A 17,739-nucleotide genomic window follows, 5' to 3' on the forward strand; every position below is an offset into this window, starting at 1 on the left:
CAGTTCTAGTGGGAGGTATCCCTGCCTCTGGCAGGGAGCTGGAACTGGCTGAGCTTTGATGTCCCTTACAGCCTAAACCATTCTATGATTCTGTGAATTTTCAGGCCTAGAGAAGAGAGGCTTCCCCATTGTATCAAAGCAGGACAATATCATCAGCTCATCAGTGTGCCTTGCTTCAGCTCTCACTCGGTTTTATCCCTTCCAGCCTCTAACTGGGGAAAGAAAAAGTACTTTCTGGAGCAGCATGCTAGAAAATTTTGCTAACAATCTGCCTGTAGCAATCCTGGCAGGGAAACCACCTGCCCTCTGCCATAGCCAACTCTCCTCTCTGGAGGACACAAGAAGAAACAGCCATGCAGTCCCATCCTAAACTCAACAGGATTCTTATTTCTTCTAGCTTCTACTCTCTGCCAGCCACACACTGGATAGAATCATAGAATCAACTAGCTTGGAAGAGACCTCAAAGATGAACCTGGTAGCTGTGAAAGGACTGTTTCCAGTGGTATTTGAATTGCTCTGTTGGAGATGGCATGTCTGAATGGCCACTGGAAAGGCTTGCTTCATATTTTCCTGCAGCTTTACTCTCCCTTCTGACATCTTCACCTTCTGCTGGTTTATAGACATGTAGGACTGGGTGAGGGTTTAAAGGGCTCTTGTCTTGCTGTTGTTGGTTTGGTTGGTTGGTTTGTTTTTTATGATCCCCTTTCCAGGGTAGTTTCTCAGATGCAGTCCAGATTGGGTAAAATGTAAGCATATTTCTGAGCTATAGACTTACTGCTTGTTTTGAAAGAAACCACACATCAGATGGACTAGATCAAAAGTAATCCCAAATCCAAACTCATGGCAGGGATTTCCCTCATTAACCTCAGGTAGATGCTGGAGCGTGGCAAGGACTGTGTGTGAAAGATGAGGGGGAAAGGAAAATTTCCTCATTTAGGTTTGGAAATGGGGAAAGAGTAATTAGAGAAGAGTGAAACCTCAGGTAGATGCTGGAGCATGGCAAAGACTCTGAAAGAAGAGGGGGAAAGGAAAATCTCCTCATTTAGGTTTGGAAATGGGGAAAGAATAATTAGATAGGGAAGAGTGAAACCTCAGGTAGATGCTGGAGCATGGCAAAGACTCTGAAAGAAGAGAGGGAAAGGAAAATCTCCTCCAATAGGTTTGGAAATGAGGAAAGAGTAATTGGATGGAGAAGAGTGCAATGCCTCAGCATCTACTGGAAGTTTCAAGGACTGTATGTGAAAGATGAGGGGGGAAGGAAAATCTCCTCATCTAGGTTTGGAAATGGGGAAAGAGTAATTAGATGGGGAAGAGTGAAACCTCAGGAAGATGCTGGGGCATTGCAAAGACTGTGAATGAAGAGGGGGAAAGGAGAATCTCCTCATCTAGGTTTGGAAATGGGGAAAGAGTAATTAGATGGGGAAGAGTGAAACCTCAGGTAGATGCTGGGGCATTGCAAAGACTGTGAATGAAGAGGGAGAAAGGAGAATCTCCTCAATTTAGTTTGGAAATGTGGAAAGAGTAATTAGATGGGGAAGAGTGAAACCTCAGGTAGATGCTGGAGCATTGCAAAGACTCTGTGTGAAAGATGAGGGGGAAAGGAAAATCTCCTCCAATAGGTTTGGAAATGGGGAAAGAATAATTGGGGAAGAGTGGAACCTCAGGTAGATGCTGGAGCATGGCAAAGACTGTGTGTGAAAGATGAGGGGGATTGGAAAATCTCCTCAAATAGTGTTGGAAATTGAGAAAGAGTAATTAGATGGAGGAAAGTGAAATGTTGCTAATAGTTAGGATTTCTTGATGGAGTAACCCCTAAAGCAAACTGTGGGCAGAAGTTGGTTTTATGACAAAATCCCAACTAGATAGCCCCAAAATGCTAAAACCCACAGAGTGGGGAAATGGAGAGACCTGTGCAGATTAATTAGATTGGGAAAATGTTTTGACAGCATAAGTGAACATATGGAAAGAATTGAGAGAACCTGATCCAGTTCCCCCTGTGTAAATGATGCCTTAGCCATGGCTCATAAAGCAAATACAGATGCAAAAAAAGAAAAGGAAAGGGGAAAAAAGGCCCTTTTTCTGCCCCCTCCCCCCAATAAACCCTTGCCCACTGCCAGATGGCAAATAAAAGTTTGAGCTCGGTGACTGAACGTGAGCAGAGCCAAATGTTCAGTGGGAATGTGAAAAGAGATCAGCTGAATCCATCTGAATTTTGCACCTTGGAGGAAGTGGTGCAGTTCAACCAAATCTTGTGGCAAGTCCACACAGCCCAGTGTCAGGATATCCTCTGCAGCTTCTCTGCTTTACCCTGGCCTGGCCAAGTGGCTCCTGCTTTCTGCCCAACTCATCTCTTGTTGTGCAGGTTAGTGAGGGAGCATGCACCTGCCCTGCCTGCCCCGAAGGTTTTACTACTGAAACTGGTACAGTTAAGACAGATACTGCAAGCAGAGGGTGAGAAGGGAACTGGAGAAGCCAAAGAACTTGTTCCAGGTTATGCAGGGCAGTAAAGCTCCCAGGCTTAATTCACTCTAACACCAGCACCAATGAGCATGGAGAGGGCTGGTGGAGCTGATGGCTGTAGTGCAGATCTAAGGTAGGACTCTGCTCTCATGACTCCCAGGTGAGCTGCTTTCTGTTAGAGCTGTCTGCAGCACAACAGCCACCTTGAGTCCTCTGCCCAGTTCTGGGCTCCTCAGCTCAAGAGAGATGTTGAGGTGCTGGAAGGTGTCCAGCAGAGGGCGACAAAGCTGGTGAGGGGCCTGGAGCACAGCCCTGTGAGGAGAGGCTGAGGGAGCTGGGGGTGTGCAGCCTGCAGCAGAGGAGGCTCAGGGCAGAGCTCATTGCTGCCTGCAGCTCCCTGCAGGGAGGCTGTAGCCAGGTGGGGTTGGGTTCTTCTGCCAGGCAAGCAGCAACAGAAGAAGGGGACACAGTCTGGAGTTGTGTCAGGGGAGGTCTAGGCTGGATGTTAGGAGGAAGTTGTTGTCAGAGAGAGTGATTGGCATTGGAATGGGCTGCCCAGGGAGGTGGTGGAGTCACTGTCTCTGCAAGTGTTGAAGCTAAGCCTGGATGAAGCACTTAGTGCCATGGTCAGGTTGATTGGGCAGGGCTGGGTGCTAGGTTGGGCTGATGATCTTGGAGTTCTCTTCCAAGCTGGCTGATGCTATGACTCTGATTTCCAAGGCTTAAGCGGATATATTTTAGTGTGGTTTATATGAACAAACTTCTTGAGCCTATTGTGACAGTGATGCTGTGTGCCAACAAACTTATTCCACTTCAGAAAAAGGAGAGGGACATGCTGTGGCTGGTTCAGTCGTGGAGACTTTTCTTTGGTAGGGAAACTGCCAGCTATGGCATTGCCATCCATGATAATGGGACCAGTAAGGAGGCAGAGTGGGCTGCAGGCTATGGTGGGCATCTGGGCAAAGGTCTGTTCTGTGATTGCACCTTGCAGTGTCTGTATTGCAGCTGTCTTGGATCTGCACACACAGACATGGTGGAGGGGCTCATGCTTCATGGGTAAGTCACACAGGCTCATGTCAGGGTAACCATGGCTAAGGGTGAGCATGGTTAAACCAGGCCCCAGCTCTGGTGCACACTGCTTAGATGTTGCCTACAGACTGTTGATTCATGGCACCCAGTGCCAGCAACCTGTGAAGCTGAAACAGGAGCTAAACACTTGGGCACTTTCCACTGCCTGGGTAAGCTGAAACCCTTGCTAAGCTGTCAAGTTTGCATCCAAGCAGCTTTGGGTGTTAAGAGCTGCCAGCAACGGAGCCCTCACAAAGCAAACTGCTTAATTATTTGATGGTCAAAGGCAACTTGAGGGAGCGCAGAGTCAAACCAACATCAAACCAACCTATATTTAGTAGCAGTGTGGCTGCAGCTTAGACCCAAACATAGTTTCCAGCTGATAGATGATGTGGCAATCATAGCTGACTCTCATCTCATTCTAAATTTGGTCTGTGGAATAAGTAATTAATATCACTGCTAGCAGAACGAGCCACCCTTGACAGCAGCTGCACTGCCACTGCTGCTCCCCTTCTGGCTTTGTCTGTTGGCTGGCCAGCCTGGCTGAAGCAAAAGTCCTGTGTGGCACTGAGCTACAGTGGCCACAGCCAGGCTGACACTCAGGCTGAGGAAAAGTAGGTGCTCTGGAGGCAGAAGTGGTGTCATGCCCTTATCTGCTCTTGTCTCTGCTATTGTGGGAATGTTTTTATTGCTGTCTCTGGCACTAAGGAGTGAAAAACCATGCTCGTGTGGGAGAGGACAGGGTGACTGATCTGTGCTTCAGTGAGTTGGGGAGGGCTCTGTGGAGAACTGGAGAGTTTGCAAACACTGCCTACAAGCCAAACCAAAGCTGGGAGACAGCAATGGGTGCAGCCTATTTCAGAGGGAGCTCACTGAAAATTAAAAGAGCAAATTGCATGTCCCAGATAATTTTTATGGTCAGGTTGCCTGGCTGGTGAGTGTGGGGCAGGCTGTGGATGGAGTCTACCTGCCCTTAGCAAAGCCTTTGACACTGTCTGCCACAACAAGCTCCTGGCAAATCTGACAGCTTCTGGCTGGGACAGAGTCACTCAGATATGGGTCAAGAACTGGCTGGAGGGCTGGGCCCAGAGAGTGGTGGTGAATGGTGCCACATCCAGTTGGCAGCTGGCACTAGTGATGTGCCCCAGGGATCAGTGCTGGGTACAGTCCTGGTCAATATCTTTATTGATGATCTGGACCACAGGATTGAGTCCAGCATCAGTAAGTCTGCAGATGATACCAAGCTAGGAGCAGCTGTGGAGCTGTTGGAGGGTAGGAGAGCCCTGCAGAGGGACCTGGCCAGGCTGCATGGGTGGGCAGAGGCCAATGGGATGAGATTGAACAAGGCCAAGTGCAGGGTTCTACACTTTGGCCACAACAACCCCAAGCAGCTCTACAGGCTGGGGACAGAGTAGCTGAGAGCAGCCAGGCAGAGAGGGAGCTGGGGGTGCTGGGAGAGAGGAGCTGAAGCTGAGGCAGCAGTGCCCAGGTGGGCAGCAGAGCCAATGGCATCCTGGGCTGGCTCAGGAGCAGTGTGGGCAGCAGGACAAGGGAGGCTCTTCTGTATTCAGCACTGCTCAGGCCACAGCTTGAGTGCTGTGTCCAGTTCTGGGCTCCTCAGTTCAGGAGAGATGTTGAGGTGCTGGAAGGTGTCCAGCAGAGGGCGACAAAGCTGTGAGGGGCCTGGAGCAGAGCCCTGTGAGGAGAGGCTGAGGGAGCTGGGGGTGTGCAGCCTGCAGCAGAGGAGGCTCAGGGCAGAGCTCATTGCTGCCTGCAGCTGCCTGAAGGGAGGCTGTAGCCAGGTGGGGTTGGGCTCTGCTGCCAGGCAAGCAGCAACAGAAGAAGGGGACACAGTCTGGAGTTGTGTCAGGGGAGGTCTAGGCTGGATGTTAGGAGGGAGTTGTTGTCAGAGAGAGTGATTAGCATTGCAATGGGCTGCCCAGGGAGGTGGTGGAGTCACCATTCCTGGGGGTGTTGAAGCAAATCCTGGCTGAGGCACTTAGTGCCATGGTCTGGTTCACTGGCTAGGGCTGGGTGCTAGGTTGGGCTGGATGATGTTGGAGGTCTCTTCCAACCTGGCTGATTCTATGACTCTATGGTTCTATGATCTGGGGAGTCTGTGATGGGCTTTATGGATCCTAGTTGAGTGCTTGAACCAGAAAACAACCTTGTCTCAGTACTGGGGATCCATCCACTTGGCCTCTGTCAGCACAGGTTCTGAGTGTTTTAAGGTAGTTTGGCTTTTTCTAAGCTGCCTGACTGATTTCCTCCACCACTGGGACAGTCTTCCATGAACAATGACATGAAATACTGCTCTGAGATGGGCTGTGCTTTTACTGAGTGTCTGGATAGTACACTGAAGGACAGAGCTGAGCTCAAGCCCTGAGCTAGTGTCCTGCTGGCTAGACCTCCATCCTCTTCTATCCTCTGTCTCTGCAGTCTCTCTTCCAGACACAGACCTCTTTCCGTCTCTGAGGTTTGATAGGAGCACAGAAGTGTATGTTGGAGCAGAGCAAAAGGCAGCCACAAGCTTGTGTGAGTTTTTCCACCTTTTCACTAAATGAGTGAGAGCCAAATTTTCACACTTTGGTCCTAGGTGTGACATTTTTGCTCAGTTCTAACATTTATCCATAATGTCTTTTAAAAACCTTGGCTCGTTCCAGGCAGAACACCACAGAGAATTGAGTTACAGACTTTGGGCTTTGTGCATGCTGCCAAGGTCTGCCCCTATAACTCAAACAGATTTAAAGGTGGGGGGGGAGGGGGAGGGGAAACCCACTAGAAAAATATTGTATATGGTCCATCACATGCTTTCTTCATGCAGTCATACACCACTAAAAAGTAATGCTCTGCTAGGGCTGCATTGCATAAATACATTTGTGGAACTCCCTTAAGCATAGATAAGATGAATTTTGCATCTCCAGGCTCTTGAGTAAGCAGTCTCTAAATAAAAGCCTGTGAGGAGATGGCAGCCTTGCTTCCAGGCCTTAGGAAAGCTTAAAAGTATCCTTAACCATCAAGAAATCTGTTTATTCCCCTCAAATCCAAATGTAGCTCTGCCTAGACTTCATCAAACGCTGCTGCTTATCATCTGTTAGTCTCAGCTATCATGTGTGGAGCAGAGATGAGAGGAAAGCTCTTCACTCTTGAGGAGGATAAAACATACTGTGCATGGCATTAGTTACTGTAGCTGTTGTGAGGACACACAAGTGTGAGATCAGTCCCTTTGAAGGTACTTAAACACCTGCTGGGTTCTGCAGATCAGAACACAGAGTCATAGAATCAAGCAGGTTGGAAGAGAGCTCCAAGCTCAGCCAGGCCAACCCAGCACCCAGCCCTGCCCAACCAACCAGACCATGGCACTAAGTGCCCCAGCCAGGCTTGGCTTCAACACCTCCAGGCACAGCCACTCCACCACCTCCCTGGGCAGCCCATTCCAATGCCAATCACTCTCTCTGCCAGGAGCTTCCTCCTAACATCCAGCCTAGACCTGCCCTGCCACAACCTGAGGCTGTGTCCCCTTCTTGTGTTGCTGGTTGCCTGGCAGCAAAGCCCAACGCCCCCTGGCTACAGCCTCCCTTCAGGTAGTTGTAGACAGCAATGAGCTCTGCCCTGAGCCTCCTCTTCTGCAGGCTCCCTCACCTCTCCTCAGAGGGCTGTGCTCCAGGCCCCTCACCAGCTTTGTTGCCCTGTTGACACTACCTTGGTGTCTTCAGTGTCACCCTGTCTCAGATCATGCCAAAGAGCAGGTTTCAGCCAGCAGCACCAAATGACTTTGAGTGGCTGGAATCCTAGCATCACAGGTTTGAATGGCTGCTGGCCTCCCAGCAGCAAAATGCACCTCACTAAAATGCTGCTGGGCTTTGGAGAACTTGGTTCCCTGGGCCTGCAGCCCTTCTGTCCTGGGCAGGGTAACTCTGCCTGTGGTAAGCAGAGTGTTTACTGGCTTGTATCTGTCTCAGCTTTGACACTCTAACAAAAGGTTAGGAACCATGAATGCATCCCTTTATTTCTGCTCCACAGTGCCTCTCTTTTTGGTCTGTGTAAACCCTTCACTTGCCTCTTGCCCAGCCTTGAGAAATAATGATCAAATGCGAACTTTCAGGGTTTATTTATAGCTTAGCCTTTATGGAAAGAGAGAAAAGAAATGATTAAAAAGCAATTTCACAAAATAGTTTGTTTTAAGAGAGAATTCATTGTGTTTAACTCACTGTATGCATTGTGCTGTCTAGACCAGCAAACAGAGGAGATAAAGCCTCATTCAAATGAAGACTGTGAAATTCTTGGTGCCTGGAATTAAGGATTTGGATGTCAAGCCTCAAACAAACTATTTCTGAACAGCAGTATTATCACTTGGCTATATTTAAGGCTTTGTTGGAGGCAGAGCAGTGCACAAGGTTGATCTGATTCAGTAAGGCTGTTCCAATGTTCCTTTGTTTCCCATTGCATTATAAATTCATATTTTCAATGTTCTGTTCCTCTTTGTCCCCAGAAGGTTGTTGAAAAGGCTCTCCTCTGGGAGTGCAGTTTTTGTGCAAAGGAACAATGACCAAAGTGACTTGTGAAAAAAACAACAGCAGCAGCAGCAAACCCCACACACAACCAAACTGCCAGTGGAGAGGGAATTGGTTTAGGCTATTTGTGAGCCCCACAGAATGTCTGAGCTGCTGAAAATTGCTGCTCCTGGATTACTTTAACTTCTTGTTCCACACTGCTGTGGTAGTTGCTCAGAGAATTTAGCCTCCAAGACCTGTGTATCTGCAGCAGTATTTCAGCTGATCAGCCAGAAAAAGCAGCTTTGGCATCTTCCTCCTTACCTAGGAGTGGATAGATGGGCAGAGCAGCAGGAGCATCACAGAGTGGTAGGGGTTGGAAGGGGCCTCTGCAGGTCACCTAGTCCAAGCCCAAGAAGGTAAGCAAGGCCTATTCCCTAGTTTAGATCAGGCCCTGAGGGACATGTTTTAAGAGAGAATTTAAGAGACAATTGGTGACCTTCTTGTGGCCTTCCAGGATCTGAAGGGGGCTACAAAAAAAGGCTGGAGAGAGACTTTTTAGGCTATCAGGTAGTGACAGGACTGGGGGGAATGGAGCAAAACTGGAGGTGGGGAGATTCAGAGTGGAGGTGAGGAGGAAGTTGTTGAGCATGAGAGTGGTGAGAGGCTGGAATGGGCTGCCCAGGGAGGTGGTTGAGGCCCCATGGCTGGAGGTGTTTGAGGCCAGGCTGGCTGAGGCTGTGTGCAGCCTGATCTAGGGTAGGGTGTCCCTGGGCATGGCAGGGAGGTTGGAACTGGCTGCTCCTTGTGGTCCCTTCCAATCCTGACTGATTCTATGATTCTATGCTTTCCTTTGGGGACCTCTCTAGCCTGTCCTGCTCCCAGCCCCAGAGGTACAATTGCACTTTCTCCAGCTACCCAGCAGAAGATGGGGGCCTCTGTGCCAGGGGTTTCAGGTTCAGGGAGGTCTCACAGGCAGTGTAGGAGGCTTTCATTGGCCTTGTGCAGAGTTGGTTTCACTTTTTGAAGACCGCTGTTTGTTCTGTCTTGAACCAGCCTCAGGAGACCTGGGTTTAGATGAGTAACAGCATGGAAATAAAACCTGTCTGGAGATCTGTTTATCTCAAAAGCCTGGCTTATTTCCCAAAGAAGCAGGAATGCATTTTTCATCCCTGGAAGTTGTAAGTGGCCCCAGAGTAAATCAGAACATGAGTGTGTGGATTGCTTATGGCAGGGCAGAACATGTGCTGGGAACAGCACTGTTCGTGTCCTGTTCTCCTAACGCAGCCCAGGACAAGGCAGCAGCAGCAGCAGGCAGGGCCTGTGTGTGCACACAGAGGCTGAGTAGCAAACCTTGGCCTTGCTTTTAGTTTTTATTATGTACCAGTAAAAAAAAATCCATGATAAAGTTTCTTTTTCTAGGCTGTTCAGCCCCTTCAGATGTCTTGGGTTTATTTTTGTGCAGTATCTCCAAGGCAGATGAAAAGGAGGTGTAAAGCAGGGAGCAGAGAGCAAGGTGACTCTTGGCATTAGTGAGTGCTTCAAGGGCTGTGCCTTAGCCATAAAGACACAGCACTGGCTGGGGAAGCAGACTTGGCTGTAGCAGAGAGAACTCTTCTTTTTCTTACTTTGAGAGTGCCTTTTGTCTATATTCTTTCAGGGTTGGTTTTGGGTAGCTTCTGGCTGTGTAAAGGACTATAAAAGACAGACTTGTAGACAGGAGCAGTGCTTGAGCTGGTATCACCTGCTAAGGAACAGGGACTAAAAGGCCACTTTCTCTTACTGCAAAAGATACCAATCTTTTCATGCCACTGTTTTAAGCTGGCTGGTGTGTGGAGGGTCTGTGCCAGCAGGCTCACACGTCCCAAGGACAAGAACACACTATCTCACTGCAAGTGTTATTTCAAGGGTGTTTCTGGGGAACCAAAGTACAGTCAACTTCTGCACACATGGAAGGGTATGGGCAGAAGAGTGCACAGAAGTGCTCCCTGATCTTGTTGTGGGAAGTGTCGCTGACAACGCTTTTCACTTGGGTAGAGCCACAGTTTCAGCCAGCAAGAACCCCCTGAAGCTGACAAAAGCAGAAAGTATGTGTTCCACATTCCAGTAGCACTGTTGGCCCCTCACTATGAAAGGACATGTTAATGCTGAAGGGTGAAGTAAACAGGCATGCTAGGTAATAGAGCAGGTTCAGCCAGGAGGCAGAGCTGGGGCTGCCTGCTGCTCTGGCACATGGGTGGCATCCCAGGCACTTTGTGTTTGCTCCTGTGCATGGGAGCTGGCTGCATGGGCATCCCATGTATATCCATGGAATCAGCCAGGTTGGAAGAGAACATCCAGTCCAACCTGTCACCCAGCCCTAGCCAATCAACTAGACCATGGCACTAAGTGCCTCATCCAGTCTTGAACACCTCCAGGGATGGCAACTCCATTATAGGCGTTAAGGCTATGATTGTATTTCTTTAACATAGGAGAAATGTGAAACCAGAAGATGCAACATCTGCTGGTCATCTGGCTGATCCCCAGCCTCCCCACCTGCCCTGGATGGCTGAAACTCTGCTGGCATTGCTGACCCAGTTCTAGGAGATCCTCAGGGGTGATCTCATTGCTGTCTACAACTACCTGAAGGGAGGTTGTAGCCAGGTGGGGTTGGGCTCTTCTGCCAGGCAAGCAGCAACAGAAGAAGGGGACACAGCCTCAGGCTGTGCCAGGGGAGGTCTAGGCTGGATGTTAGGAGGAAGTTGTTGGCAGAGAGAGTGATTGGCATTGGAATAGGCTGCCCAGGGAGGTGGTGGAGGCACCGTGCCTGGAGGTGTTGAAGTCAAGCCTGGATGAGGCACTTAGTGCCATGGTCTGGTTGGTTGGCCAGGGCTGGGTGCTAGGTTGGGCTGGCTGAGCTTGGAGCTCTCTTCCAAGCTGGTTGATTCTATGATTCTATGGAATGCTGGGTTACTGCAAAGCAGAGACTTTTCCACAGCAGATACTGCAGGCTCTGAAATCATCCAGCCCTTTTAAACCTGTAGCCCTGGTGGCCAACAAGATGCCTTGCAGCAGCAGCTCAGGCTGACTGTTCTCCAGGGGTCACACTGATACTCTCCCAGCGCTCTGCTTTAGGCAGTAACTTCAGAACAGATTTAGGGTCCTGTTCAGAAACTATGAACACTGATACTGATTTAGTCAGACACCAGTTCTTGAATCCTGATCTTTGATGTTTAGCACTGTTCCATCTGAAAGCTATTGCTTTAATGCTCCTGGAGACGTAACTTCCACTGAGAATAGCCTGTGCCTGCTGCCTCTGCTCTTGCCCAGGACACTAATCCTCTCTGTTAACACCAGTCATCAGTGTCTCACTCCAGTGGCATTGCTCAGGAGAATCCCCCAAAAATCAGAATCTCACAGAGGTCAGGAAAGGAACCAAATCATTTGGTCCTCTCCTTTCCATAGATGACTCTGTTGTAGAGACTCCTTCTGCAGGGGGTTCTGTGAGATCCCTTCATCTGATTTGTCTTAGCTGACAGCAGGGTGGAAGCAAAGTCTGTCTCTTACACCTTTATACTGCAGTGGGAGGGCAGCTGTGGGCTCCACAGCAGAACTTTGGAAGTTGCCTTTGCTTCTGGAGCACACTGGAGTCCTCCTTGCTGGAGGGAATTGATACTTTTAAGAATATGATGAAGAGATCTCCTGTGCAGTGTCATTTTCTTGGTGAAATCTCCCCTCTGGGGCTGCAGTGTTTAACATTTCCTTTGATAAGTGTAAATAACAAAAGAAAAGCCTGTTCTGCCTGGGACTCCCAGTAAGAAAGAGGAACAGATTTTGGCTTACTGAGGGGTCTGCAGGACTTTGTTCTCCTAACTACTATATAATGGGATTGAACATATTTGATGCCATCTGGCCCCTTCAGCCGAAACAAAATACATCAGTAATGTTCCAGTGGGTTTTGAAACATCTTGTTCTTGTCAAAAAGTATTTTAAATTGAAACAGGCTTTTCCAGTTTCTGGTTGTCTTTTCCTAGGAGGCCATGGCAAAAATGGGGAAAATTGGGAGAGTGGTGCAGCCTACCCATGAGCATAAAAGGTAAGCTTGACTTTGGTGTCTTTCTCTCAGAAGTTACTGACAATGAAACTGAGGTCTGCCTCTGTAGCCCTGGATTTAGGTCCTGCTTGAATGCAGCAGTATTTCTTATCCAGAGGTTTTAAGGCTTGTGTGGGCCTTCAGTTCTGTAACCTGGCTGCAGGTTGTCATTCCCCCTCTGCACCTCAAATACTGGCTTCAGCTTTGGGCCCCGAGAATTAACACTGAGGTGCTGGAGTGAGTGCAGAGAAGGACAGTAAAGCTGGTGGAGGGTCTAGAGCACAAGTCTGGTGGTGAGGAGCAGCTGAGGGAACTGAGCTCGTTTAGTCTGGAGAAGAGGAGGCTGGGGGTAGACCTTCAGGGTCTCTACAAGTACCTGAAAGGAGGTTGGAGCCAGGTAGAGATCAGGCTCTTCTCCCATGTACCAAGTGACAGGACAAGAGGAAATGCCCTGAAGTTGTGCTAGGGGAAGTTTAGGTTGGATACTAAGAAATATTTCTTTCTTTGAAGAGTTCAAAGGGATTTTAAAGGGATTTAATCAACCAGGTTGGAAGAGACCTCCAGGCTCATCCAGTCCAATCGCCCAGCCCTGGCCAAGCAACCAGACCATGGCACTCAGTGCCCCAGCCAGGCTTGGCTTCAACACCTCCAGGCACGGTGCCTCCACCACCTCCCTGGGCAGCCCATTCCAATGCCAATCACTCTCTCTGACAACAACTTCCTGCTAACATCCAGCCTAGACCTGCCTTGGCACAACTCCAGACTGTGTCCCCTTGTGCTGTTGCTGGGTGCCTGGCAGCAGAGACCAACCCCACCTGGCTGCAGCCTCCCTTCAGGGTAGCTGCAGGCAGCAATGGGCTCTGCCCTGAGCCTCCTCTGCTGCAGGCTGCACACCTCCAGCTCCCTCAGCCTCTCCTCACAGGACTGTGCTCCAGGCCCCTCCCCAGCTTCGTTGTTGAGCTCTGAAGCAGTCCCCATCCCTGGAGGGGTTTGAAGGCTGAGCAGAAGTGGTGCTGAGGCAGACAGTGTAGTGGTGACCTGGAACCAAAGCGATTCGGTGGTTGTATTGCTGCCAGCGAGATGTCAGCCATGGCCATGGGCACAGAGACTTGGCTCAGTGAGGGATGCCCTGAACGGGCCAGAAGCTGCCGTGAGGCTCAGAGTCCTGACGTCTGGAACGTTTCGGGCTGGAAGGGCTCTGTAGCGGCCAGACAGCCTGCGCTGTGTTTCCTTACCCCTCCTAAGCGCTCCGGTGCAGCGGAAGGCGCAGCGGCGGCAGCCCGCGGCTGCTCTCGGCGGGGCGAGGGCGCCCCCCGGCGGCGCCGGGACGCGCGGTCTGCCCTCCAGCGGCGCTGCGGGAGCCGCCTGGGACTGCGGGGCAGTGGGAATGCCGCGGGCAGTGGGAATGCCGCGGGGAGTGGAACGCCTGGGAGCAGGGCGCTCTCCTGCGCTGAGCCCCCGGGCTCTGCCGCCAGTACTCGTGGGCAGAGGAGCAGCGAGGCCTCGGTGCCGGCCCCTGCCGCGGTCTGGAAGCTGTAGTCGTACCTGGCAGTCGCTTGTCTGGGTGGAAACCCTGCTGCGGCAGCAGGCAGCGCTCTGAGCGTGGTGACAGTTGCGATGAGGAAGGAGCCAAAGCTTCTTTGATGCTCAAAATGATGGAAGTAAATGTGTGTATTCCAGGGGATTTAAGTCTCAGCTTCCCAGGCTTTGCTCAAATGAGCTTTTCTTGCACAGCTTTTACGACAAGAAGTACCAAGTGTTTCTGAAGCTTGTGGAGCACCAGAGAGAGTATCGTGCCATCATGAACGGCTTCTGACCCAGACTCATGCCAGTTGGGAACAGCAGGGATAATGAACTCAGAGGGTATTCTCTTCTTCCTGTACTGTCCATGTTAAGAACATGCTTCTGTCATTCTAAGTGCACGTTTTAATTCTGAATGGGAAATAAAATGCACTCATTTCACTGTGAAGCACTGGGCCTTTTCTCTCGGTAACCTCTGCACCCTAGGGACAAGGAATAACCATTTCCTCCAGCCAGAGAAGACCACACAACCAGCTGAAGGTACCTCAGTGCCATCATCCAGACTGGATCCAGGCAGGAGCAGCCCAAGGAACAGAGTAACTCACTTGGAGGTGCAGCCCTTTGCCATCCGTGTCACAGGTGAGTACACCTGGAACACAAACCCTATGAGGAGAGGCTGAGGGAGCTGGGGCTGTTTAGCCTAGAGAAGAGGAGGCTCAGGGGCGACCTCATTGCTGTCTACAGCTACCTGAAGGGACATTGTAGCCAGGTGGGGTTGGTCTCTTCTGCCAGGCAAGCAGCAATAGAACAAGGGGACACAGTCTCAAGTTGTGCCAGGGAAAGTGTAGGCTGGATGTTAGGAGGAAGTTGTTGTCAGAGAGAGTGATTGGCATTGGAATGGGCTGCCCAGGGAGTTGGTGGAGTCGCCATGCCTGGAGGTGTTGAAGCCAAGCCTGGATGAGGCACTGAGTGCCGTGGTCTGGTTCATTAGCTAGGGCTGGGTGCTAGGTTGGACTGGATGATCTTCGAGGTCTCTTCCAACCTGAATGATTATATGACCTGTCAGCAACACATGCATCTGTCTGCTAAAACCTAAACATAACTTCCCTTGGAAAGTTCTGCTTGGGTTTTTTTTTTGCTCTGTATTTCCTTGGTGGCTGGTATTGCAGAATCTAAACTTAGCTGTGCACTCTTTATCTTTCTGCTTCCTTCTCTTTCCTACTTTTTTCCTTGTTTCCATTTTGTGGTGCAGTCCTTTTCCTATCAATGTTTTGTGCCTGTGCTAGTTTGAAGCTAGCTGAAACGTTTTGGTGAGAAGGATTGGATTACGGGCTGTGGAAAGGAGACAGTGGTGGTGTCTGCTTCACTCATAGGCTTGCTGAGATGTATGAAAATGAGAACACAAACATAGATAACAGAGTTGCTCTCTGGCTTTAGTTGCCTCCCTTCTCTCCCTAATCTGCTGTCTGTGCAACTAATCCTTCTGCTCCCTAACCCCTCTGGCTGACTCTCCAGACTCACCTTGAACGTAAGACTAAGTCTGGGATAAGGTAGAGGGGTGGAAAGGAGGTGGAAGGGTGGTTGGGAGCCCCTCCTGGGGACTCTGGTTTCTGGGAGGGCTGTTGTGTTTCTGTATGACTTTAATTTGTCTATCTCTGTCTATAGCTATATATAGATTGTAAATATCTGCTTGGATACTGTGCTGAGCTGTAACTATAAAAGCTTCATTCTAATTCCCAGTTCAGCTGAATCTAGTCTGGGTGATTTTCACAAGAGTGGGGGGCAGGTAACACCCAGACCATCACAGTGCCATTTTGTCTTTTGGAACAAACTCAGTGACAACAGGTACAGGGAACCTAGGGGAGAGAGAAAGGATTTGCATCTGTCAAGGCTAAGAAGTCTTCCTGCTTGCCTGCTGGCCACATCCAGTCAACTAAAGGCTTTTATTTGTTTCCAGGTGATTTTGAAGGCTGCTCTGGGTAGTTCATCCCACAAGGTATCACCAGGCTAACAACAACAGGTTGTGGCTTAACTGGGCTGTGGAAGGAGAGAGTTTGGACGATTTGGTTTCACTTCTGACGGTACAAACAGTTTTGATCTTGCAAGATCCAAACACAACTGATGCCTGCAGTGAACTTCTCTCAGAAATACTTTGTTTCTCTGCTGTTTCACTGTTACTTCTTCATGAAAAATGCTGTTCTGTTTAAAAAGCAAGACCAGGATCACCACATGGGAACAGAAGAGGATATTCAGGTGAGCTACAACTCTGTCCAGTTCTGGGCTCCTCAGTTCAGGAGAGATGTTGAGGTGCTGGAAGGTGTCCAGCAGAGGGCGACAAAGCTGGTGAGGGGCCTGGAGCACAGCCCTGTAAGGAGAGGCTGAGGGAGCTGGGGGTGTGCAGCCTGCAGCAGAGGAGGCTCAGGGCAGAGCTCATTGCTGTCTGCAACTACCTGAAGGGAGGCTGTAGCCAGGTGGGGTTGGGTTCTTCTGCCAGGCAAGCAACAACAGAACAAGGGGACAGAGTGTGGAGTTGTGCCAGGGCAGGTCTAGGCTGGATGTGAGGAGGAAGCTGATGGCAGAGAGAGTGATTGGCATTGGAATGGGCTGCCCAGGGAGGTGGTGGAGTCGCTGTGCCTGGAGGAGTTCAGGCGAAGCCTGGCTGGGGCACTTAGTGCCATGGTCTGGTTGCTTGACTTGGGCTGGGTGCTAGGTTGGGCTGGATGAGCTTGGAGCTCTCTTCCAACCTGGTTGATTCTATGATTTGAATCCCCAATTTTTTCAAACTGTGACCTGCCACCCTGCTCAGCTCACTCTGGTGAGCCTGTGTAATGCCACAGAAAGCACCTACAGCTCCTTTCCACAGAGTGAGCATTTGCAGGGATGGAGCCCATCTTTATGCACTTAGCTTGAGAGAAATTCCAGTCTTTAGTATTGGCTTTGGTTGTAATTCCCAGCTAAATGCAAACAGAAGTTACACAATGACAAAATTACACTTAAGAGAACTTGGGAAATAATAGTTTCTGGGTTTGGGGTTTGAGTTTTGGGTTTTTTATGTTAGCAATCAGAACTCAAAAACATCTGGTAATTTTGTCTTAAAGAAACAATGCACTTCCTGCCTTGTGGTTCATGGAAAACCAATTGTTGCCTTTTCCCAAGTACCCATTGTTAAGAGAAACAGCTTTACAAGTTCAGGGACATAACTAAAGACAATGAAAGTCGATGGGAATGAAATGAAGAAACATCCTAACTATAGCAATCAAGAAAACCACTGCAACATAATGGTGCATCATAGCTTGCAGTGAAACAGCTGCAACGTAATGGTGCATCATAGCTTGCAGTGAAACAGCTGCAATGTAATGGTGCACCATAGCTTGCAGTGAAACAGCTGCAACGTAATGGTGCATCATAGCTTGCAGTGAAACAGCTGCAACGTAATGGTGCACCATAGCTTGCAGTGAAGCAGCTGCAACGTAATGGTGCACCATAGCTTGCAGTGAAACAGCTGCAACGTAATGGTGCACCATAGCTTGCAGTGAAACAGCTGCAACGTAATGGTGCACCATAGCTTGCAGTTAAACAGCTGCAATGTAATGGTGCACCATAGCTTGCAGTGAAACAGCTGCAGCGTAATGGTGCACCATAGCTTGCAGTGAAACAGCTGCAACGTAATGGTGCACCATAGCTTGCAGTGAAACAGCTGCAACGTAATGGTGCACCATAGCTTGCAGTGAAGCAGCTGCAATGTAATGGTGCATCATAGCTTGCAGTGAAACAGCTGCAACGTAATGGTGCACCATAGCTTGCAGTGAAACAGCTGCAACGTAATGGTGCACCATAGCTTGCAGTGAAGCAGCTGCAATGTAATGGTGCATCATAGCTTGCAGTGAAACAGCTGCAACGTAATGGTGCACCATAGCTTGCAGTGAAGCAGCTGCAACGTAATGGTGCACCATAGCTTGCAGTGAAACAGCTGCAACGTAATGGTGCACCATAGCTTGCAGTGAAACAGCTGCAATGTAATGGTGCATCATAGCTTGCAGTGAAACCCAGCAGCTGAAAACATGCAGAAGAAAAACAACCAGTTGGAGACCAGTGCATTGTGAACAATAAATATTCATAAATTTT

The 17,739-nt window shown here is 49.6% G+C and overlaps 2 protein-coding genes across 4 annotated transcripts in view; both read left to right on the forward strand.

Annotated features, from left to right (window-relative positions):
• The window catches only part of FGGY (FGGY carbohydrate kinase domain containing), a 169,844-nt gene extending 155,782 nt beyond the window's left edge, over positions 1-14,062 (forward strand). For 2 of the 3 annotated variants that reach the window (XM_064146960.1, XM_064146961.1), the window contains exons 15-16: positions 12,035-12,096; positions 13,828-14,062. In XM_064146960.1, coding sequence (XP_064003030.1) covers positions 12,035-12,096; positions 13,828-13,909 — 144 coding nt within the window. In that variant the 3' untranslated portion in view covers positions 13,910-14,062. Of the gene's footprint in view, positions 1-12,013; positions 12,097-13,827 lie in introns of those variants that run through there. The other variant, XM_064146962.1, reaches the window with a different exon arrangement.
• Positions 14,063-14,158: 96 nt separating this feature from the next.
• Positions 14,159-17,739, forward strand: part of HOOK1 (hook microtubule tethering protein 1) — a 69,553-nt gene continuing 65,972 nt past the window's right edge. The window contains exons 1-2 of the mRNA XM_064146959.1: positions 14,159-14,253; positions 15,572-15,867. The gene's annotated coding sequence lies outside the window, so the exon portion shown is untranslated. The remainder of the gene's footprint in view (positions 14,254-15,571; positions 15,868-17,739) is intronic.

The sequence above is a fragment of the Pogoniulus pusillus genome, chromosome 8, assembly GCF_015220805.1.
Source record: "Pogoniulus pusillus isolate bPogPus1 chromosome 8, bPogPus1.pri, whole genome shotgun sequence".
Lineage (NCBI taxonomy): Eukaryota > Metazoa > Chordata > Aves > Piciformes > Lybiidae > Pogoniulus > Pogoniulus pusillus.